Raw genomic sequence first — 23617 nt, 5'->3', positions numbered from 1 at the left:
ACTGGTGGCATGACTCAAGAAGTAGAGTACCTGCCTGGCAAGTACAAGGCCCTGAGTGCAAACTCCATTACTGCCCCCCCCCAAAATAAATATACCACCCCCCAAAAAGGTAAAAATTATACATATTTATGGGGTACCAAGTGATGGGTTTTTTTGGTGGTACTGCCAAGTGATGTTTTGATACAAATATATATTATTTTTAATCGTTCAATACATTGTTAACCTTCCCTTTGCAAACAGAAAATTAGAATTTCTCAGGCCATCAATTTCTCAAGGAAATTTTGTTCAAGTCTGATCCTTCCCAGGGTTCTTCTAATCACAGTGTCCCTGTTAACTAGTTCACTTACCAAAGTTAAAGTAAGCAATTGAGAGGCCCGTAAAAGCATGGAAGAGATGGATGAGGTAGCTGTCCTTGTAGAAAAGATAATGCCGATAAAACAGAGCCAAGGGGTAACCTACATGGGAAGAACAGATAAGAAGAGGGTTACTCATTCCTGGTGCCATCCCAATCTTGTTTTGGAAGTTTATGAGACTCAGCCCAGAGGAAAAAAAATCATACATTACATGGGTTTCAACAGAGAATACAACAGGAGTATTCCCAAAAATCAAGTGTTTTTTTTTTGTAAATACAAATTAAGAACTGAAAACAGTAATTTTTTTTTAATTGAGGCAATACTACAGTACTGGATTCTAGGACTAGGCTAGTTAATAGGGTAGTTTATAGCCTATTAACTGTTGCTACTACTTTTCATTGAATTGAAAAAAAAATACAGGGGCTGGAGGTGGTGGTACATGCCTATAATCTCAGCACTTGGGAGACTGAGGAAGGAGGATTGTGAGTTTGAGGTTAGCCTAGGCTATGCAGTAAGACCTTGCTTGGAGGAGGGGGAGGCGAAGATATAGGGGATCAAGGATGTCCAACTATGCCCTAGAAACACTATTTTATTTTACACTTTGTCCTGTTAGCATAGTATTATCAGTTTCTGAAGAGAATAACTACAAATGAATATTGGGCTATATAGTGGGATTGCTGATTGCATACACAGCCATTACAGGATGCTTGGAGACAAATGCTCCTCATATTCTGTGATCTGGGCATCAGTGAGGTTATAGAACCCTTTAGGTGTAGTGGAAAGATGTCTTCCGAACCCTGTTTTAGAATATGGTCCAAGGGCCCTGAACTGACTACACATGGCCAAGGGTTTCTTACTGAATTTAAAAGGGCCAATACACTCGGTGTTCCTAAACTAACATGAGCATAGTCAGTGGTTTTATAGCAGACTCACCTTCAATGTTCTATCAGGAAGTGTGGCTGACATGTTTGCCCACATTCCTACTGCACTGGCGCATGTGTGAAGAACAGTCTCCTTGCAGTGTTTTTGGAAGGACACATTACCTCTCATGTCACTGCAGAATTAGCGTCCTTGACATGGTCATGGTTTACAACTGCTGTAATTCTTGCTTTTAAATTATAAATTATAAATAGTAGTTTGGCAAGAGTTTGAGTTTGGTTAACTCTAATGCTTAGAACAATGTCACACAAAAAGAAAATGCTCTGTTTGTTAAATGAATGAGTAAAAGATTATTTATTTATTTGACAAGGGTTTTGCAATCACCATATAGCTCAGGCTGGCCTGGAATTCATGATCCTCCTGCCTGAAGCAATGAGATTACAGGTTAACACCATCACACCTGGCCTAAATTTTAACTTTTTTTTCCCCCAGCACTCGGGGTTGAGCCCAAGGCCTTGTGCTAGACAGGTGCTCTACCATTTGAGTTACTCGCCAGCCCCTAAAATTTAATAATAGATTTCTGTACACTTTATGGCAGTAAATGCTAAAAATAGACTATTATCTGCATATGTCATTTTACACTGACATAATTTTTTCTTTTTTTTCCTCAAAAATCTGCATATAAGGACCCATGTAGCTCAGTCCTATGGCATTCCAGGATCAACTGTAGTTAATTCTGTAAAAATTCTGAGGATTACTGGCTCATTCATTCATTCATTCATTCAGGGTTTAAAAAATACCTACTTCTGTTTATGTAGCACATAATGGAGGAGGGGTGGCATGTGATGTTTTCTTTTCCAGTTGGCTGAGATCATATAATATGGTATTCCTAGCTCAAGGGACAGGGAAGATACCTATGACTCTTTCACAGTCAGATGTATGAGCAAAAAAACAGGATCAAGTTGACATTTCATGTGAGCAGAAATTTGGCAGGAAAAGAGCACCAGGTTAGCAGCAAGCATTGCTCAGAACCAGGCTAGGTACTAGAAAGTACATAAAATAAGACCCAATGTCTGAAATCTTTTTTTTTTAAAGGAATAAGGGTAAAAATGAATAAAAACAATATGATAGATAGGGTAGATTATAATTAACTTTTATTATTTATTTGGTAGTACTGGGGTTTGAAATTGGCCTTGTGCTTGCTAGACAGGTGCTCTACCATGTAAGCCATGCCCCCAGCCCAGATTCTAATTATCTAGAACACTCTGCAACAGGTTCTGGCTAGCTAAGAGTTTATCTCTTTAAGTACTAAAACCCTTATCCATGTGGAATGCCTAAAAATTCAAAACACATTACTTTGCCTCCTGGAATTGAATATGTTTAACATTTTCCTGGTGATCTGGGTCACTGCTGTTCCAGAGTAGAGTCATGATGGCTTTCTGATCTCTGAGGTGTGGGAAACTTTGCTCTGATCCTAAGGGGCTTACAGTATCCTGAATTCTGAGTGATTATATCCACTTCTTAAAATTTTTCTGTCCCTTTCCTTGCTATTCTGGGATCAATAGTCACTTCTTGGGCTTTCATTGAGTTGGTTAAGAATAGTCCCTTTCCCTATTTCTAACTTATTGCAGGCCTTAGAAACCATGTATTTGTTTTACAGGAGTAAGAAAAGATATCAAAAGATAAGAGCCAGGGCCTTGGGAGCTTTCTTGTTCACTTAGTACATAAGTCTAGTAACATCAGTTCTGGTCACGCAAAGGCCCTGTTTGTTATCTCCTGATTCAGGTGTACTTAGGGAGAATGCAGGATGTTCTGTCCTACACAGGTGAGATATTACTGCACACTAGCAAACATGGCAAGAAGATGGAGGAATTGGGAGGAAAATAAAAGAATGCAGCAAGCCAGGTTACCAAGAACATTTAAGACCATAGCAGAAGGACAAAGCCTGGAAGGAAGCCACAAAAAGGAAGAAGGGTAGGAACAGTGCTGGGGTGAGTTGCTGTGACAACCCAGGCAGACTGTGAGTGTGTAAACACTAAACCTTGTTCTTGGATGCTGTCCAGTTCAGCAGGCTTCAGAGCCTGGCTGCCAGGTCATCCCTTAAGGGCCATGCTTGCTTTTAGGGAAGGTGGTATTCTACAAGCTGCTGAGTTTTACTGCCTTCTTATAGGAACTAGTGCTGGATATGGTAGATAGTCACTTGAAGAATCATATAAAAGCCACCAAAGCCCCTCTCCACCCACTCAGCTACCTTTCAAAGCCTGATTCAGTAGGAAAGGACCTATACTTTAAAATGTGCCACAAGTGATTCTCTGTGCAAGCCAGGGTAGAGATGAATCATTGTGCTAAAACCCTAATGCAAGGATGCAGTTTTTACTTGCTGAGAATAAACATCTCAGCTTGATGATTGGGATTGCTGTCTTTCCTTTAATCTTACTAAACAGGGATTTTATAAGACTTCCCTAGAGGTTTTTAAGAACTTGTTGCCAAAATAAGTCTCTGCTGGGTATCAAGGGGGTGGGGGGGAGAGGAAGGGGTCGGAGGAGGGGCAGGAGGAGGGGGAGGAGAAATGACCGGAACATTGTATGCACATATGAATAAAAAAAAAAATAAGAACTGTTGCCAGTACTGTAACTGTTTTCTTTTTGATTGTTAAAGGAAGGCCTCCAGAAGCTTACTAGCAGGTGAAGGATGATGACCTAAAGTTCACCCTCAGCTAAGGATCTCCTATTAGAATGGAAGCACCCCAAAAGCAAAACCCAGAACATTGAAGATACTGTGCTCTGTAAGGCAGGCTCCTGGGACAGGTTTGTCATGGCCCTCTTCAGGGCTGTAGTCAAGCACATGGAGGGCATGCAGCTGTGTTCTCCAATCCCCCAGGTTTATGTAGTTCCAAATATGTTTGTGTTTGGGAACTGGATCTATCTGTACTGCTAATGGATAGTTAGGAAATTACTTATTAATCCTAAAGTTGAAGGCTGGCGGAGTGGCTCAGGCGGAGTGGCTCAAATGGTACAGTGCCTGCCTAGCAAGCATGAGGCCCTGAGTTCAAACTCCAGTGCTGCCAAAAAAAACAAAACCCTAAAGTTGTGAGGCTTCATTTGAAAAACAGAAATGGGCTGTTAAAATCTGATATGTATTCAATGTATCTTTCATCCTGCGTAGCTATTTCTGGGCTGTGTAGGAATATGATCTGGCCCCATTTGATCAGTCAGTGGTTCATATAACCCTGGTAAAAGGAAATAAGGCATGTTTTGGCAAGTGTGAGGAAGATGGGGTTAGGCAGAATTGCTATGTGAGCCAGCTGTTAACATCAGTTCATTGGAGAAGACTACTTCAACAGACTCTATACAAAGAGTTGTTGAAACACTGCAGCATACAATAGTTTTCAAACTTTTTGGTCTTGGAGTTGGCTGACTATAATTTGTATAGATTATAGCACATACTTATCCTTCTCTACCTCTTTCACTAAAGGCTTTTTTTTTTTAAATTGTGGTGGGGATGGAACCCAGGGTCTCATGCATGCTAGGCAAGTGCTCTACCACTGAGCTGTACCACCAGACTCACTAAAGAATTTTTTTTCTGACTTCTAAATGTGGTTGACCTCCATGATTGGATCTTGGAACTGCAATCCTTGCTATACTGCCTCTTTGGAAACTCCATCTATGTTCATGTAATTTAATATGATCTTTATGCCAAAGACAAGTTAGTCCTAACTTCTCAAATTTCAGTCCCACATTTCCTGCTTCCTTGCTGGATATTTTTAGTGTGATATTTCATACCATTCCAAATGCTGTATAACTAAAGCATGACTTTCTCCCTAAATCAGTCTTCTTTTGACCTTATTAATGGTGTCAGCATTCTCCAGGTCATACATCACATTCAAACACTTAAAGCTCTCTCACCTTTCCTTGGTTCCCTGTATTTTTTTTGATCATTATATCCTGTTGATTCTTCTTTTCCAAGCCACCTTAACTACCGAGTTCTTTTCTGTGCTACATTTGCAGTTAAGGCCCTCAAGTACCTCACCCTTAAACTCTGAATGGTCTCTTAACTTGATCTCTGCCTGCAGTCACATATTCCCAGCAATCTTACATCAAAGCGGGCCTCCTTCAACTCCTGCTCAGAAACCAACAATGGCTCCCAGCTGCCTACTCACCAGAGTCCCAATTCCTAAGTATCAGATTTAAAGTCTATCTTCTACACTACATTTCTAGTTAAAGCTTCCATTTCTCTTTTTCAGTTAAAACTGATCTGCCTGTTTTTGCCTGAACATGTCTTGTGTCTTTTGTATCTACTCCTGCACTCTTGCCAGTCCCTTTGCATGGAGTATTTTTTCCAAGCACCTTCTACCAAGTGAAATCCTAGCCACTCATTCTTCAAAACTCAGTTCAACTCTATCCATCTCTAAAGTTACCTCAGACCACAATGAACTCATGGCTTGGTGTATTGCCTTATGACTTAACAGTCTGGCACATACAGCTAAAATTCTCATTTGATAAATTATTATATACTACTATATATAATTCCTTACATTTTTGTTTTATATTAAAATTTCATATGTTCACAATCTGTTTCTCCTCTTATGTCTTTATTTTTTTATTTTTTTCTTCATTTATTCATATGCGCATACATTGTTTGGGCCATTTCTCCTTCCCCCCACTTATGTCTTTAGATCTCTTATAACCTACTCGCCTGTATACTTTATTTTTTGATTGATTAGCTAGCAGTTATTCTTCCTTATAATAGCTGTTTGATCTGGAGCATCAGTTTCCCCATGGAAACTGCCTCAGTGAGATTTTTTTTTTTTTTTTTTTTGAGACAAGGTTTTTTGACATAACCCAGGCTGGCCTCAAACTTTTGACCCTTCTACCTCAGCCTCCCAAATGCTGGAATCACAGGCCCAAGCTTCTCAGTTGTTTTAAGAATTAAAAAAGAGATAATGCAAATAAAGCAGTGAGCATAGTGCCTAAAATATTGTTAAGTGTTCACTAAACTATAACACACACACACACACACACACACATTCACTCTCAAGGTTAGAGTGTGGCAAGGTGGGCCACACTCAGCATTTCTGAGAAATGCTGGGGCAAGCTGGGCACTGGTGGCTCACACTTGTAATCCTGGCTACTCAGGAGGCAGCGATTAGAAGGATTGCAGTTTGAGGCAATAGTTCTCCAACCCTATCTTGAAAATATCCAGCACAAAACAGGGATGGCAAGTGGCTCAAGTGGTAGAGCACCTGCCTACCAAGTGTGAGGCCCTGAGTTCAATCTCCAGTACCACAAAAAAAAAAAAAAAGACAAAAAGGAAAAAAGAAATGCTAGGGCAGCTGTGTATCAGGCCTTCTGAATCTAATCTCCAAACAGTGTGACATTCAAATGATTAAGAAATTTCCTCTTCATCTGCAGTTTTATTTATTTTTTGTTGGGACTAGGGTTTGAACTCAGGGCTTCACACATGTAAAGCAGGTGCTCTCCTGCTGAGCCAAACCTCCTGTTTTTTTGAGATGGGGTCTCATTATGTAGCCCAGACTAGCCTGGAACTCTTGATCCTCCTACCTTAGGCTTCTGAGTGCTGGGATTATAAGAGTGTTCTACCACACCTGGCTCCTCCATCTTTATTTTGTTCAGACCTCAGTTTGAATACAACTTACTAGTTGTTACCTCAGGCTGGTTAATTCCCAGTAAGTCAGTAAAATGATGATCTACCTTAGGGTTTGTCTACTGAGCATGGTATGTCCTAAGTGCCCCATCAGTGTGAGATTGCTTCACCTGTGCTTGAACAGGGATGTGGCTACTGATGTCATCCAATCACATGATTTTAATTAGCATGTCCCTCCAAAATTGTCATCTCTAACCCAGACCTCTTCTTTGCTCTCCACACTTGATGACTGCTTCACATCTTGAGTAGGTGCACACCCAGTGTGTATCTCCAACCTAACAGGTCCTAAGTGAACTGCTGCATGTCCCCCTTGCAAAACCTGCCCCTCTCTTAGCCTTCCCCCTTTCATATTGTCACTTCCCTATTAACACAGGACTGAACCCCTGCAGTTATTCTTGACCTTCTTCCCCTCTACTTTCAGACTAATCAACCCGCTAATTTTGTAGGTTCTGCTTCAAAATAAATATAGATTCTGACCACTTCTCTCCAGCTCTACTGCTTCCCCTGGCCCAAGGTATCATTATCCCTGGCATATTATAGTCACCTCCTGAGTCTCCCCCTTTCTCCCCTAGCCTCCTTTCGGTCTATCCTTACCACACCATCCAGAAGGATTCTGTTGTTCACTCCTCTGCCTGAAACCAGATTCTGAAGGCTACCAGTCTCACTCAGAGCAAAAGTCAAAGCCCAACCAGAACCTACAGGATCTGTTCACTCTTCCCTGTTCCACTTTTCTCCCAACTTATTTCTTCCTCTGGCCTTCATCAGTCTGCCTCAGCCATAAAGCTCTCCCTTCCCGGAATGTTCAGCAAGGCCAGTCTTAGAGCCTTCACATTAATGGGTTCCTACCTGGAATGCTCTTTCCATAAATAAGCTCAAGTCTCTCCTGTACTTCAGATCTTTAGTAAAATGTCACCTGAATGGTGAGGTCTTCCTGACCACCTTATCTAAACTTGCGTGTACCACTAGTCCCCATGCCCCCAGAACCTTCCCACCATTTACTTCCTGTGTTCTTTCCCTACTTTATTTTTCTGTTTTTCTCCTAGGCACTTATGGGTTAAGATACCATGTATTTTACTTATTCATCAGTCTTCAAAAGCAGAAACTATTGTTTTTTTTTTGTGTTCTCTACCATACCCCAGTGGCTAGCACGGTTCCTGGTTTCAAACAGTATTTGTTGAGTGGATGAAAAAGCATGAGAGTGAACAAATGCTCTGTACTCTAGACAGTCAATAAAATATCAAGCACCTAATATGTGGTTAGCATTGTATTAGGCATTAAAGGAAATATGGTAGACTGGTAAGAGGTGCTTTTTACTTTTAAGGTGCTTGCTTTTTAGATAGAGAGAAAGTTTCAAATGCGATATTTTATGCAAGTAATGGTTGTATATGGAACAGCCAGTGTTGGAGAGTTTAGAGAAGAGAGAGATTGGTCATGGACAGTGGATGAATAGGATTTGAATAGAGAAGATAAGAGGGCATTCCCAGGGAGGAGGATAATGCCATACACACAGAAATAGGGAACTGCATGGAATATTCATTTCAAAAGACATGGCTAGGCACATCCTTAAAGGGTATTTGGGGACCTTGCTCACCTCCTTTCTCTATCTTTGCTTGCTGATGCCCATATATGAACAGTCTCTTCTGCTGCCATGATATTCTGGCTTACCTGAATTCCAAAGCAATGGAGCCAGTTGACCATGGACTGAAACCTCTGAGATCGTGAGTCAAAATAAATCCCTTTTCTGAGAGATAGACATACAGATATGGCTAATTATAGGAAGGGACAAATAGTGTAAAAAATGGACAGGAATGTTTGGAAAACCAGGTAGAATGTGAAATTAATATGAAAAATTCAATAGAATTGACAGGATGATCTTCAAACCTTTTTGCTGCTATAGCTTTTAAAAAATTTTTGAGGAAGTATATATCCTTCTCTCCCTCTCTCTCTCTCTCTCTCTCCTTTTTTGTTTTTTTTTTTTTGCAGTACTGGAGTTTGAACTCAGGGCCTACTCCGTGAGCCACTCCTCCATCCTTTTTTGTGTTGGGTATTTCTGAGATAGGGTCTCTCAAATTATTTGCCTGAGCTGGCTTCAAACTTCCATCCTCCTGATTTTTGCCTGCTGAATAGGTAGGATTGCATGTGTGAGCCACTGGTGCTCAGCTTCGTTCTCTCTTTTTTGTGTGTATGTGTGAGTGAGTGAGTGAGTGTGTGTGTGTGTATGTGTGTTTGTGCTGGGAATTAACTCAGGGCCTACTGAGCTATACCCCAGTTTCTTCTCTCACATTTTGAAGTTGCCATCTAAAATTTATAAAGTTTATGTAATAGGAAATGAAGTGTATGTGTATTTTAATATATACTGAAAACATAATTGAAATATACACAGTGAATTTTGCCATGCAATCTGTTTAAAAATCAAAATGGAGCTGGGTGCCAGCTCACACCTGTAATCCTAGCTACTTGGGAGGCCAAGATCAGGAGGATCAAGGTTCAAGGCCAGCCTGAGCAAATAATTTGTGAGATCCCATTTCCAAAATAATCAGATGGACTGGAGGCATGGCTCAAATGACAGAGCACCTGCTTTGGAAAAACAAAATGAAACAATGGGGGGAGGGGAAGATAAAGGCGAATGATGAAGAGGGTGAATTCAACTATGATGTAAGAACTTTTGTAAATGTCACAATGTACCCCCAGTATAACGATATGGTAATAAAATGTTAAAAAATTCATGGATTCAAAAAAAAAAATCAAAATGGAGTCACTTATGCTAAGTTCTATGTAACCAGCTGAAACTGACTTACCCAGAAATCAGGCTTAGAGAGGCCAAATTTCCCAGCTAGGCCAGTTTCAATTGGAATGATTATGCAGTTTCCTCTGTCTTAATCCTTGCATGAAGGAAATGTAACCTAAAGTAATCTGTCAATTGCTTTTCTACTATTCTGTTTCTCAAAGTAACTTTGAAATGCCCAATCTGCATATGTTTTTTGTTTCTGCTTTCTTCAAGCCTTTTCTATTAAAATCACCTTTTCATGCTCCTCTCACTGGAACACTTCTTCTATTTTACAGAATGAAGTGTTCCCTGCTCTTTGAATAAAAAATAAAGCCAATTAAGATAGTTAAATTAAATCATGATAATTTTGTTCACTGACAGACCCACATGGCAAATCAATCAGCTTGATGACCAAAAGTCAAAAAATGTATGACTCCCTCCACCTCGCCTTACACACATACACACACACACTCTGGGGTTTGTACTAAGGGCCTCAAGCTTACTAGGCAGGCACTCTACCACTTGAGCCATGCCCCCAGCACTTTTTGGCTTTAGTTATTTTTCAGGGAAGACCTCAAGTTTTTGCCTGGGACCTGGTCTTGGACACCTATCCTCCTATCTAAGGCCCCTCCTTGTAGCTAGGATAAGAGGCAAGCACCACCAAGCCTGGCTTATTGACTGAGATGGAATCTTACTAATCTTTTGCTTAGGCTGGCCTCGAACCTTAATCTTCCTGATTTCTGCCTCCTGAGTAGCTAGGATACAGATATGAACCACCATGCCCAGCATGACTTCTTTTTGTGGGGGCAGTACTGTAACTCAAATTTAGGGCCTTGCAATTGCTGGTCACTTTATTTTTTAATTCCAATGAACATGTCACCATCTTATTTCTGAATCCTTTTTTTTTTGGTGGAACTGGGGTTTGAACTCAGGGCTTCACATTTGGAAAGCAGGCACTCTACTTCTTGAGCACACCTCCAGTCCATTTTGTTCTGGTTATTTTGGAGATGTGGTTTTGTGAACTATTTGCCTGTGCTGGCACTGAACCTCAATCTTCCTGATCTCAGCCTCCCAAGTAGCTAGGATTGCAGGTGTGAGCCACACTGGTGCCCAGCCTGAGCTGGACTTTTAAGATAGATACATAAAGCACAGGGCTCCCAGGAATTTGTCATCTTGATAAAATAAGGTGCCACTCATGTTTGCTTTACTTTTGTGGTGTCCTGTGAAACTCTTATATCCTAGGGCAACCCACTGTGCCCTTTTCCTTTTTAAAGGTGACCCTTGAAGCACAGACATAGGCACAGCATATTAATTTTAGAAAAAAAGCACAGATTGAAGCTGAAAATCTGGGATTGGTATTCTTGGTAGTCTTCCTGCCTGTCCATTCCATGCAATCTGTGTACCTCTGGAGCACCTGTACCCCAACATGAGGCCACTTATCTCAATGTTCCCTGTTTCATGACTCAGTGGTTTGGAAGAAGGTGGTGTCACTTCGAGGGACACAAAAATTGGCTGGCTCTGGTAGTGTTGCTGGTGATAGCTGAAGCCAGGAAAAAAAGCTCTCACAGAACCAGACCAAGGGCTGAGTGCTAGCAAAAACCTGTATTTAAGGAAGTAGAGCAAAAAGACTTTAAGGAAACAAACAAAAACAAGGAGGGAAATTAGGATAGTATGTATGTGAGAAAGGAAAAACAGTATTTCAGGTGGGAAAAGAGTTTAGAAACATCAAATGTTACAGAGGCAAAAGAGAAGGAGAAGTCAAACTTCCCTGGATTTCATCATGAAGGCATTAGTAACTAACCTGGTAGTTAAGTAGCAGGGTGGATATGGGGACCAGAAGATGGCACCCAGCTGAGAAAGGGGTAAAACTCTCTATGAAGTTTGGCTGTAAATGACCGTTAGCCAGAATGGGTGCCTACTGAGCAAACTGAAGCCTTTCTAAGACAGAAGTCTGTCCATGTATGTTTCATGAAGAAAGAAAAGAAATGGAGCAGAAAATCTGGCTCTTCCCGAGACAGGCGCCAAAGGCAAGGAGAGTGCTACAAACAACACAGAAGGCAGATGAGGACATTCATGGGAAGGGCCCTAATCTTCCCAGGGCAATGGGCAACATGGGCCATGGCTTGGGAAGAGTGGCACTGTAGAAGTGGAATGGGACTGGGGGCTGAAGGAAGACACAGCCTACTCTCAAGGAATCAATCACTCTGACACTATCTGTCTCTTTGGGAAGGATATTGAAAACAAAAGTGGGCCAATTCCTCAACTAGGAAACCTCCATCTTTCGTTAGAAGTTAGTACTGCATAGGAAATAACAGACTTGGGATTTCTTAACTTTGTTAAAACAAATACATTATTTAAGCCCTCAACAAAATCTCTGTCCTTAATAGCAGCTTTATGCTGGGCGCCAGTGGCTCACATCTGTAATCCTAGCTACTCAGGAGGCAGCAATCAGGAGAATCGTGGTTTGAAGCCAGTCTGGGCAAATAGTTTGCAAAAATCTAGAACCCCTGGCCACACTCGCACACAAAAGAGGACTGGTGGAGTGGCTCAAGGTGTAGACCCTGAGTTCAAAACCCAGTATCGAAAAGAAAAAAAAAGCAGCTTTATGCCATATGCCCCTGAACCATGACAGTACACTTTCAGCTACTTTTTTGTTTTGTTTTGTTGTTTTGTTGGTACTAGGGTTTGAACTCAGGAGAGTACACATTCAGTACACCATGGCGTTCAGGGAATTGCAGGTGGGAAAACTTAAGAAGTTCTGCTTGAAATCTATACATTTAACCTTTTCTCCAGATTCAGAGGAAGATGTTCTTTCCTTTCTTTAAACATTTACTCCTTCCCTTCAGTCCCAATTCTTGAATTCCACTTTACAGTTTTATTTTGAAAACTTCCTTTATCATCTTTCTTGTTACTTCCTTATTCATTTCTTCTCGATCATAACAATAACAGTTATTATCAATAGCAGCAAATGGTCAGGTGTGGTGGTGCAGGACTATAATCCCAGCACTTGGGAGGCTGATGCAAATAATAAGTTTGAGGGCAGCCTCAGCTACCTGGTAGCAACTATAATTTATTGAGTATTTACTATGTGTCATGCATTGAATTAAGCATTTCACACACATTATCTCACTTATAAATATATTAAATAAATAGATAATACTTTCTGAATAAGGAAACACATCAAAGCAGTTCTCTAATCTGCCTGTGTCAATTAGCTATTAAATGATGGATTCTAACCCCTGAGGCTCAGCTCTAAGTCAACACCTGAACCACTTGAGCACGTTAGTTCTTCTGCCTTCAACCTGTACAGGCTGTTTTTCCCTCTAGCTCTCTCCACTTGCCCCTTTGGAGAGCAAAGGCTGCTGCTTCTAGCTACTGTTCAACTTGTTTTTGTTTGTTTGTTTTTGGTGGTGCTGAGCTTTGAACTCAGGGCCTCACATGTGCTAGGCAGGCACACAGCAACTTGCTACTGTTCAATTTAGTCTCTTTCATAGCTGTTCTTCTACAATCATGGCCTTACTGCCTTTACTTTTCTACTGGTTTCTTTCTTGCTTTCAGCAATCTGGTACCCATACCCACAACCCAGGTCAGCACCTGAAAGTTCATCTCCCTGTAGTATTGAGAAGATATGGTTTAGCTGGCCAGTGCGTTCCTTAATGTGAAGTAACTGAACTAATCTCAAAAACCAAACTTGTCATTTGAGCCCTCAGTTCCCACCCTCTCCATGTCAGGGGGAGCTTTCTCTTTCCCCTCTTATTTCTGTTTTACTAATAAATCTTTGTTGGCTCCTTAAAAAAATTCAAATTTGTCAGGATTATAGAATGTTACCATAGGTAATGTGCTTTGGACAATGTTGTCCAGCCACATTCAAGGTCTATCAAACAGCTGCCTGCTCTTTGAGTTAAATTTCAGAATAGATTTTCCCCCAAGAATCAGATGGAAAACAGACTGATGGGCTGAGGTACAGTGTTGCCTGACATGTGTGAGGCCCTGCGTTCCATATAGGGCAGTGAAGATGATGAGGGGATGAGGTGGGGTGGGCAGACAGACTGCTTTCAAATATTTGTAGCTTGTTTTTATCAAAGATTTTCATAATAATTTTAACCTATCATTTCTACTTTGAATATCTGCCACTCAATTTTTTTTTCTTTTCTTTCATCAAAATGGAAATTCCTTGTTAGAAAACTGACAGAGAGGGAGACAAAGAGAACCAGGAAGGACACTGCCTGACACTGCCATTTAAGTGACTGGTGACTGATTAAGCCTTCAGTGCTTGGGACTTCATCGCTGATTGTTCCGTCAGCTATAGGAGCACCAGACCATCACGGACTTTAGGAGAGGTGTAGCTCACCTTTGGAACTTGTTCCTAAGCTGGTTCCTTCCACTCACCAGATTAAGCCTCGCTGATAGTAAGGGCAGGGTGCCAACCCACCTTCTGCACTCCAACAATCCTGCATGTCTCCTGATGACTCATTCTGAATGGTTATTCATGAATCTACAGATTCTTAGAAGAAACCTTAGAAATCCCCTCCCAAGCCCTTCATTATATAAGAAACTAGGCCCAAAGGGGATAAGTGGCATGCTGAAATTTAATAGAATGGGGCTCAAATTAGAATCCACATCACCTGATTTCATTCTAAAATTCTTGCCACATGCCTTAACACTTTGCGGAGACCTGGGCGTGGAATCACTAATAACTAGCTGCATGTTGTTTTAAAGGTATAGCTGTGCTATTGTTCTCTGGTTTCTAGATAACAAGCTACACTCCAGCACATGTTCATAGTCATATGTACACCCATTTTTATGCTTGCTTATCTTCCTATCTAAAGACATTTAAAAACCTAAGTTAAACTTGGGCACAGTGCTCTGTGCTTGTAGTCCCAGCTCCTGTGTAGTTTGAGCTACTTGGGAGGCTGAGGTAGGAGGATAGCTTGAACCAGTAGTTCAAGGCCAGCCTGGGAACGAAACATTTCATTTAATGCTAAACTCAGCTGTTCTTCTGCACTTTGCTAGTCTAATTATGGGGACTCAGCTCCATCTCCCTGTAGTATGTGGTAAGAATACGGAAGTTCATTTCTGAAAGTTACCTCCAACTGAATTAGCTCAAGCATTCTGACAACTGCAAAGTTATATGACACACAGGAATTAGGCACTTAGAGATCACTAGCTAAATTAACTCAGGAAAAAGTTAGTCATCCACCAGTGACCACCCTCAGGGTATCTCCAGTTTGGTCAGATGGCAAAATGGATGTCTCAGCATTATCCTTATGTTTGAACATCTGGATTATAGTATTTTTCTACTACCTGTTTGTTTGAAGGGTCATATGGTTATTTTGTTACTTTACATCAGTTTTTTCCCAAGCAATTATTTATAGACTGAAATAATGTTAAAGCTCAAAGAGGCTCCTAACATTTCTTCATTTAGTAGATCAGGGACAACAGATATTTAGACTGACTCTCAGGTACTTTGAGATAGCTATTGGCCTTTACTAGCAAAGATAATAGACACTCCAGTTGCCTGTACTCAGGGCATTTAATCATATTTTAATTCTTTGTAAGTTAGAAAAGCGTATGTAGTAACTTCTAGCCAGATTATCTGGGCTCTGGGATCAGAGTTAAATAGTTTAGAAATTCAGCTTTGTAGCTTGGATAAATTACTTACATTCTTTGTATCTCAATTTCTTCACCTGTGAAATATGGAAAATACCAGTCATTTTGCAGGGCTGTTGAATAGATTAAAATAGAAAATATGCGCAAAAACATCACACTTGTACAGTAGTTGCCTTTATCTGAGGTTTTGCTTTCTACAGTTTCAGTTACCCGAAGTAAAGTGCCACACAAAAAAAATCATGTTTTAAATTGCTGACCATCCTGAGTAGTATGAGGCCTTGCACTTTCACAGAATGTCCAGCTCAAGACATAAATCATCCCTTTATCTAGGGTATCCATGCTGTATGTGGTACCCACCCATTAGTCACTTAGATAATCACTTGGTTATCTGATGGGACTGTGGCAGTATCAGTATTGCTGTGCTTATGTTCCAGTAATCTTTATTTTACTTAATCATGGCCTCAAAAGTGCAAGAATAGTGAAGCTGGCAATTAGATATAATAAAGAGAAGCCTAAGACATGCCAAAGAGAAGCTGTACAGTGTCTCCTTTAAGTGAAGTACCATAAGATATTTAGTATCATAAGATATTTAGAGCAAGTGAGGGAGCAAGAGTGAGTGAGAACCATATTCATAAAATTTTAGTACAGTACATTGTTAGAATTGCTTTACTTTATTATTATTGATGCTCTCTTGCTGTGCCTAACTTATCAATTAAATTTCATCACAGGTATATATGTATAGAAAAAATACATAGCATTTACAGGATTTGATACTATTTGTGGTTTCGAGTATCCACTGGGGGTCTTGGAATGTAAGCCCTGTGTAAGGGGGACTTCTTTAGACCACTTAAAAATATTTACTGATATATGTTCAAATATTTTAAATAAGTATATCCTATACCTAACTTCTTAAAAATTGAGTAGTCTTTTAAATGGTTTTAAGATATAAAATCTGACTCAGAGCTGGAAGTGTGGCTCAAGCAGTAGAGTGCCTACCTAGCAAGCGTGAAGCCCTGAGTTCAAACACCAGTATCACAAAAAACAAACAAACAAACAAACACCCCAGACTCAAAAATGTGTCTCCTAGGGGTGGAAAATTTGGGCATGTGCCCACCTTAAACTGATTTAGCTAAATGAAATCTATAGAAAGTTTCAAAAATAATGATCTGTAGGTTGCTGCCAGTCATCACAGGAGGAGTGCATTTGCTAGTAAAGCTACAGTTCCACTCCCTTTAAAGGCTTTGGGGGATGGGGGTTCCCTGTTCACATGGCCAGATATTTTTGTACTTTTTTCGTCTGGTGCTAGGAACGGAACCCAGGGTCTCCCAATTGCTGAGGTCTACCACTGAGCCACATCCCAGCCCCTGTTTTTCTTAAAGAAGGTCTCTAAGGTTGTATAAGCTTCAGGTCCCACAAATCCTAGATTATTAAAAAAATAATCAACCACAATAAAACCAGGTATGTGCCCGAACATTCGACTGCTATTTCCAGAATCCCATGGGTACAGGTTTCACTGAGGTCTTCAAATAACAGGCATACTCCCCAAATTAGTTCTAGTAGGACTTGGTGTGTGGGTAGGTGGGGGTTGGCTACAGGGTTAGTGGTGGAAGGGTCCTGGCTGTCAGTGGCTGTCAGTCCTGAGGAGGGGCCTCGTGAGAAGGCTGGGCCAGGACAGTGGCTCCCAGGGCAGCCAGATGGGATGCGGACAGCAAAGATCCTATCTGGGAAACAAATCTGAAGAGCAGAGGCAGTGAGATGATTGTCTGCACTTTGGGATACACTGTCACCCCGAGGTCACTGGCCTTAGTAAGGAGAAATCTCAAAGCATAGAGCCCTCTTCCTTTGTCATTAACATTTTTACATATAGTGGCTGAAATCCTGTGTTCAAACAGACGGCATGAGGAAGGAGCAGAATAGCCAGAATTAAGGCGGGCATGGAAAGGAAGGGCTTCAGTAGGCAGGAGTGGAGGCAACCTGCATTTTATATGCTACAGCTATGATTTCAGACAGCAGGGGCAATTGTACAAGGCCTGTAGAAATAAATCCTTGAGCCTGGGTAGGAAATGAGCCCACAAGAGGCTCAGAGTAGAGCAGCAGGCCGTTGTGCCTGCTGCTCTACTCTGCTCTCCCACTCGCTCCTGATCTTCCTCTTGTGTCCTTTCTCTTATTGTTCCCTCCTTTTCTTTCCCCTATATAATCTCAGAAGTGTTTTATCCACATTTCTTATGCCTAATGGATTGTAAAGAAGTCTGACTAGTGTGTGGTATACACTCCCACCCCTTTATTCACGGCCCTGGTCTCCAGTGGAGAAAAGGTTGTTCACTCCTGGTCTAACTGGATCTAGACTAGGGTTGCCCAAGGGCTGCTGGGTCACACTGCCAAGTGACTAATGAGCTGCTCTCTGTCCAGCCTTCTGCCTTGATTTTATAGTGGCCAAATCTAATCTTTGTAAACACAGCAGGAAAGAGAGACTTATTTATTCAGCAGGCATTTCAATAAATAAAACAATAAGCCCTAGCCAGGCGCCATGCCTATAATCCTAGCTACTCAGGAGGCAGAGATCAGGAGGATTGTGGTCCAAAGCCAGCCAGGGCAAATAGTTCATGAGACCCTACCTTGAAAAACCCTTCACAAAAATAGGGCAGGTGAAATGTCTCAAGGTGAAGTTCCTGAGTTCAAGCCCCAGTACCGCAAAAACAACAAAAACAAAATAAAAAAACAAGAACCCAATAAGCCCTGTCTTATACAACTAAGATACTCTTTAGGAATCTAAATGCATGTAATTGGGATCTGTGTCTGATGGTGCAAGGTGGTAATCCCAGTACTTGGGAGGCAGGACAATTACCACTTAAGTCTGAGGCCAGGAGTTTGAATTCTATAAAAATATTTTTCTACTACTTATGTAATGCATTCTCTTATATATCCACATACATTTGTAGAATTTTTCCCTTCAGAAAATAAAGAAATAAGTAAAAATAGGCTAAGCACAAAAGTCATAAATTCGATTTTGTTAAGCCCTATGTACTCTAAGAACTTCAAACTGGTTGAGCATGGTGGCTCAAGCCTGTAATTCTAGCTACAGATTCGGAGGACTGGTTCGAGGCTAGCCCCAGGCAAAAAGTTCGCAAGACTCCATCTCAATCACTGGCTGGACTCAGTGGCTTGCGCCTGTCCTCCCAGCTATGCGGGAAACACAAATAGCAGGACAGCGGTCCATGTTGGCCTGGGCATAAAGCAAGACCCTATCTCAGAAATAACCAGCACACACACACATACATACATACACACACACACATACCACACACACAGCTGGGGCATGGCTCAAGTGGCACAGCACCTGCTTAGTAAGAGCAAGGCCCTGAGTTCAACCACCAGTACTGTCCCTCCCCTTGAGAAAAACAAAACAAACTTAAAACTAGCCAAAATAAAAATAATTTTATTTTCAGTGGCAGAGCATTTACCTAGCATATACCAGGCTCTGGGTTCAATCCCCAGCAACCCACCCCTGAAAGAAAAAAAAATCTAAACAAGATTTTAGAGGCAACTAATACAAAATGCTCTTCCCTTTCTCCCTGTAGCATTTAGGAACTAGAGTGCTTTGGGGATAAGATGTTTAATTGACTAATTTTTTATTTGATTAGGTACAAATATCTTGTTTCATTTCACATTGAAATGAATACATTCTACTATTCATTGGTTTTCAGTTTCTCACATTTCATATAATAAGTTACATATAACTGGCTCTTTCAAAAGTCACTGTTCCTGTTTCTATACATGGTGCTGGTTCTCAACCTGTAGCACACGAAAGAATTACCTTGGGTGGGGATTTCTGCAGATTTGAAAAAGTTCAGATTCAGCTTGCCCTAGTGGCTCACTCCTGTAATCCTAGCTACTCAGGAGGCAGAGATCAGGAGGATTGCCGTTTGAAGCCAGCCTGGGCAAAATAGTTCATGAGACCTTATCCCGAAAAAACCCATCACAAAAATGGACTGGTGGAATGGATCAAGGTGTGGGCCTTGAATTCAAACCCCAGTTCTGCAAACAACAACAACAAAACCCAAAAAGTGCAGATTCCCAATTCTTGAAGGGAGTTCATGAGTTGGCAGATTATGTACAAAAAGTATACGGGAATGGTTCAAACCCAAAAATAGAACCAGTGGTCAGGGTGGAGCTTCATGGTGGAACACTTGCCTAGCATGTGAGAGGCCCTGGGTTCCATCCGCAGTGCCACAAAACAAAACGACAAAAACATTATCAAGTTCAACATTATACTCATTAATGTACACAAAATCCCTTCTGGCTAAGAATGATTTCTTTCACTTCCACTTCATTATTATTATTTCTTTTGAGGGCTATTTTTTTCTTTAATGTTTTATGACTGGCACTTTGTATATTATCAGAAGCAGAGAACATAGCAGGAGCAGCTGCCTGGTTCTCATGCCCACTCTGGAGTCTCAGACTAGAAAGCTAACATTTATAGGGATATTTTTTTGAGCTATATACTGTAAGCACTGTGTATTAACTCACAACAACCCCCAAAATGGGATACCCTCATTTTATAGGTGAGAAAGCCAAAGCACGGAGAGATTTAGTGACTTACCTAAGGTCACAGAGCTGGTAGGCGGCACAGGTGGGATTTTAACCAGATCCTGGCTCCAGTCTAGTCTTTTAACTACTCAGCTGTCTTATCTCTCTAATTTTCAGTGTTCCATTAGTGCCTCAGCCTTCCCCAGATGGCCACGGATTCCATGTGCTCACGTACATACACACATACATTCATGAAAACCTGAACCTGGGTGTTAAATCTATGGCTTTATACAATCTTCTTTTCCTTTTGCTGCCAGTATCTCTTTCCTGTTTAATAAATTCAACTTCCTCTCACTGCTTTGAATTTACCACCCCCTGCTCAAAATGCTCAGTGTCCTCCTACTATCCACAGGATGAAAACCAACTTTTTAACTTGCACATGAGCCCCTTTCCAATCTTCTGTTCATTCTATTCCTATGTGGACCCAATGCATTTTTTCCCCTGTGATTAAAGTCCTTTTTAAAAAGTGTCCAGTTCAAGGGCTAAAGGCAGGGCTCAAGTGACAGAGTGCCTGCCTACGAACTGTGAAATCTTGAGTTCAAGCCCCAGTACTGCCAAAAAAGGATGTCTAATTCAGTGGATTTTAGTATATTCACAACTGTCTTCATGATCTCAACAAGAAACCCCATATCTTGTAGCACTTTCCAATTCACCCTTCCTCTTATCCCCTGGCTACCACTAATCTATTTTCTGTCTTTATGGATTTGCTTATTCTGGGTATATTCTACAGATGGAATCATGTACTATGTGGCCATTTATACCCTCTTTCACTTAGCACACAAGGTTTACCTGTGTTGTAGCGTGCTTCACCACTCCATTCCTTTTTATGGCTAAATAATCTTTCACCATATGGATAAAACATTTATTTACTCACTCACTCACCCTTTGAGTGAGTGCATTAGGTTGCTTCCACTTTAAGCTATTATAACATTATTACGGTTTTGTGTGAACATATACTTTCAGTGACCTTGGGTATATCCCTAGGACTGGAACTGCTAGGTCATTGCTGAACTATTTTCTACAGGTCTGCAGCATGTCACATTCCCACTAGCAGTGCATGATGTTTCCAATTTATTCACATCCTAGTTAACACTGTTTTTTTTTTTTTTTTCCTGTTGGGTTTTTTACTATAGCCATCCTCGGTGGGTGTGAAGTGCTGTATCAGTGATTATTTGTTAGATAGGTCTCACCATATAGCCCAGGTTGGCCTCAAACTCGAGATCCTCCTGCCTCAGCTGCCTGAGTGCTGGGATTACAGGTGTGTGACAGCATGCCTGGCTCTGCCAGTGTGATTTTGACTTGCATTTCCCTAATGACTAATAATATCGAACATTTTTTTATGGGCCATTTGTATGTTTTCTTTAGAAAAAATGTCTCTTCATAACCTTTGTCTATTCTTAAATTGGGTGTCTTTATTGTTGAGTTCTAAGCGTTATTTATATATCTGTATACTAGACCCTTATAAAATATGTGATTTACAAATATTTTTTCCCATTCTGTGGGTTATCTTCTGTGACTTGAGCCACATCTCCAGTCTATTTTGCTCTGGTTATTTTGGAGATGGGGTCTCTGGAACTATTTGCCTGGTCTTGAACCATGATCCTCCTGATCTCAGCCTCTAATGTAGCTAGGATTATAGGCATGAGCCACCAGCACCCATCTTACACAAGAATTTTTAATTTACCAAGTCCAATTTATAACTGACCTCAGCCAGTTATAAAGTAAATGATTTACTCCTTTCTACATCAGCATCTCACTACTACTTGATTTGGGGAGAAATTTTGAAAATTAAAAAAATTATATATTTTAGACTCTACTAAAATGTTGATATAAAGGGCGGGGACCAGGGCTGTAGCTCAGTGGTTCAGCATGTGCAAGTGCTTAGCAAGCCCTAGCACCAAAAAAGCAAATACAGCAACAGAAAATCCAGAGGGCAAGACTTAAGAAACCCTCATTCTGATGACATGATGACCTGGGGCTTTTGATAGTCTGTTAAGCTCTTAGTGTAGTGAGTAGAAAGGTTGAGAAGGAGTGGCCTATGGTACTTCTGTGGTATGACTGAGCCTAAAGTAACACTGGCCATACTTGAGGAGTTGGTTGGTTGTATGTCTTAAAAATAAATGCAGGTCTGGCTGGCAGAGTGGCTCAAGTGGTAGAGCACCTGCCTACCAGCATGAGGTCCTGAGTTCAAACCCTAATACAACAAATTAAATAAATGAATAAATGAATAAATAAATAAATGCAGATGGGCAGAGTGCTTCCATAGCACAGAGGCCCTGGGTTCTATCTCTAACACACATAAAAAATGCTATCTAGGAGTTCCCATGTTTGCCTTTATATCCTATTCTTTCAGAAAGCCAATAATCAATAAAGAATTAAAAAGTGGAGTCAGACCATCCTTTAGGTAAAGAATGAGGACTTCTAGCAACTCTTATGGCTTTTTAGTGAGGCTCATAGCATGTCTACTCCACCTTTCATCAATCTTGTCCTCTTTTTGTGTGAGGTATATGCCATAGGAGCTGGAAAGGGCACAATTCCAGCTGGCTTCTGCTTCCTGGCTTGTAAACAGTAGTTTTTTATTTATGGACAGTAATCCAGAGTGGTGTCCAAGTCGATCTGAGTTTAGAATTGCTACCACAGCAGAAACTGGACACCTCCAGAGCTGTAAGGCATTTGCGACTTCTACATGGATACCACTTCTCATTACAGCCACAAGTTCAGAGATCGAAACTTTAACCCTGAACTTGGTATCCTACAATTTGCATAGAATTCATGCACACAAACCCTCTATTTTTTACATTGAATTTTTTATTGCTTACCAAATTACCATCTCACCATATCTAAATTTTATGTAGCTGATATGACCATGTATGGTTTTCTTATGAAAATGCCATAGCAACATGAATACTTGGTACTGAAAAACATCTTTAATTGACAAAAACTTTTATTCTTAATTTAAACTTAGCCTTCAGTTAGAGTGAAACATTTAAATAGTTTACTTGAAGACTTTATGTGAGCCAAAAATAAAACCTGGGCCTCATAATTTTTGGCCTAATTTTCTGCCCACTGTCTGACAAATTATGGTATGGTATATATAGTTCTTTTTTTGTTTTTGAGACAGGGTCTTGCAATGTAGTCCAGGCTGGCGTTGAACTCTGGATCCTCCTGCTTCAACCTCCCTGGTGCTGGTATTATAGATGTGCACCATTGTGCTTAGCTCTGTACTTTTTAGTTCTTATATAGAATCCTTCATTCAGGATGTCCAGAGCTTCTTGCATCTTCTTGATCTTCAGAGCTACTGCTTGAGTAGGAAGGAACTTAAATATAAAAATGCTACACTTGAAGCCAAAAGGAATTTTTTTTTTTTTTTTTGCGGTACTGGGGTTTAAACTCTGGGCTTATACCTTGAGCCACTCCACCAGCCCTTTTTTGTGAAGGGTGTTTTCAAGATAGGGTCTTGTGAACTATTTGCGTGGGCTGGCTTCGAACCTTGATCCTCCTGATCTCTGCTTCTTGAATAGCTAGGATTACAGGTGTGAGCCAGCTCAAAAGGAAATTCTTACCCAGAAATTGCTGATCCTTTTTTTCTCCTAGGGTCTTACTCTCTACACGTCCTTCCTGTTTTAAAAACAGGGAGAAATATATATGACACCTTTTGGTCTACACAAATTATAGATAAGCTTTGACGCTCTCTAGGAAGCTGTTATTGTTTCACCAAGAGAACTCCCTGTGGGCCAGTCCTTAATGTCGGCAACTG

At 40.8% G+C, this 23617-nt stretch overlaps 1 protein-coding gene across 3 annotated transcripts in view; it reads right to left on the bottom strand.

Moving 5' to 3' along the window:
- The window catches only part of Lpcat3 (lysophosphatidylcholine acyltransferase 3), a 38883-nt gene that overhangs the window by 6613 nt on the left and 8653 nt on the right, over positions 1 to 23617 (bottom strand). For 2 of the 3 annotated variants that reach the window (XM_074076159.1, XM_020158323.2), the window contains exons 3-4: positions 15326 to 15350; positions 348 to 455 (exon numbers count right to left, since the gene is read on the bottom strand). In XM_074076159.1, coding sequence (XP_073932260.1) covers positions 348 to 455; positions 15326 to 15350 — 133 coding nt within the window. The remainder of the gene's footprint in view (positions 1 to 347; positions 456 to 15325; positions 15351 to 23617) is intronic. The other variant, XM_074076160.1, reaches the window with a different exon arrangement.

Source organism: Castor canadensis, chromosome 6 (genome assembly GCF_047511655.1).
Source record: "Castor canadensis chromosome 6, mCasCan1.hap1v2, whole genome shotgun sequence".
Lineage (NCBI taxonomy): Eukaryota > Metazoa > Chordata > Mammalia > Rodentia > Castoridae > Castor > Castor canadensis.
The sequence above is the reverse complement of the archived record's forward strand: the minus strand, read 5'-3'. Positions and strand labels throughout refer to the sequence as shown.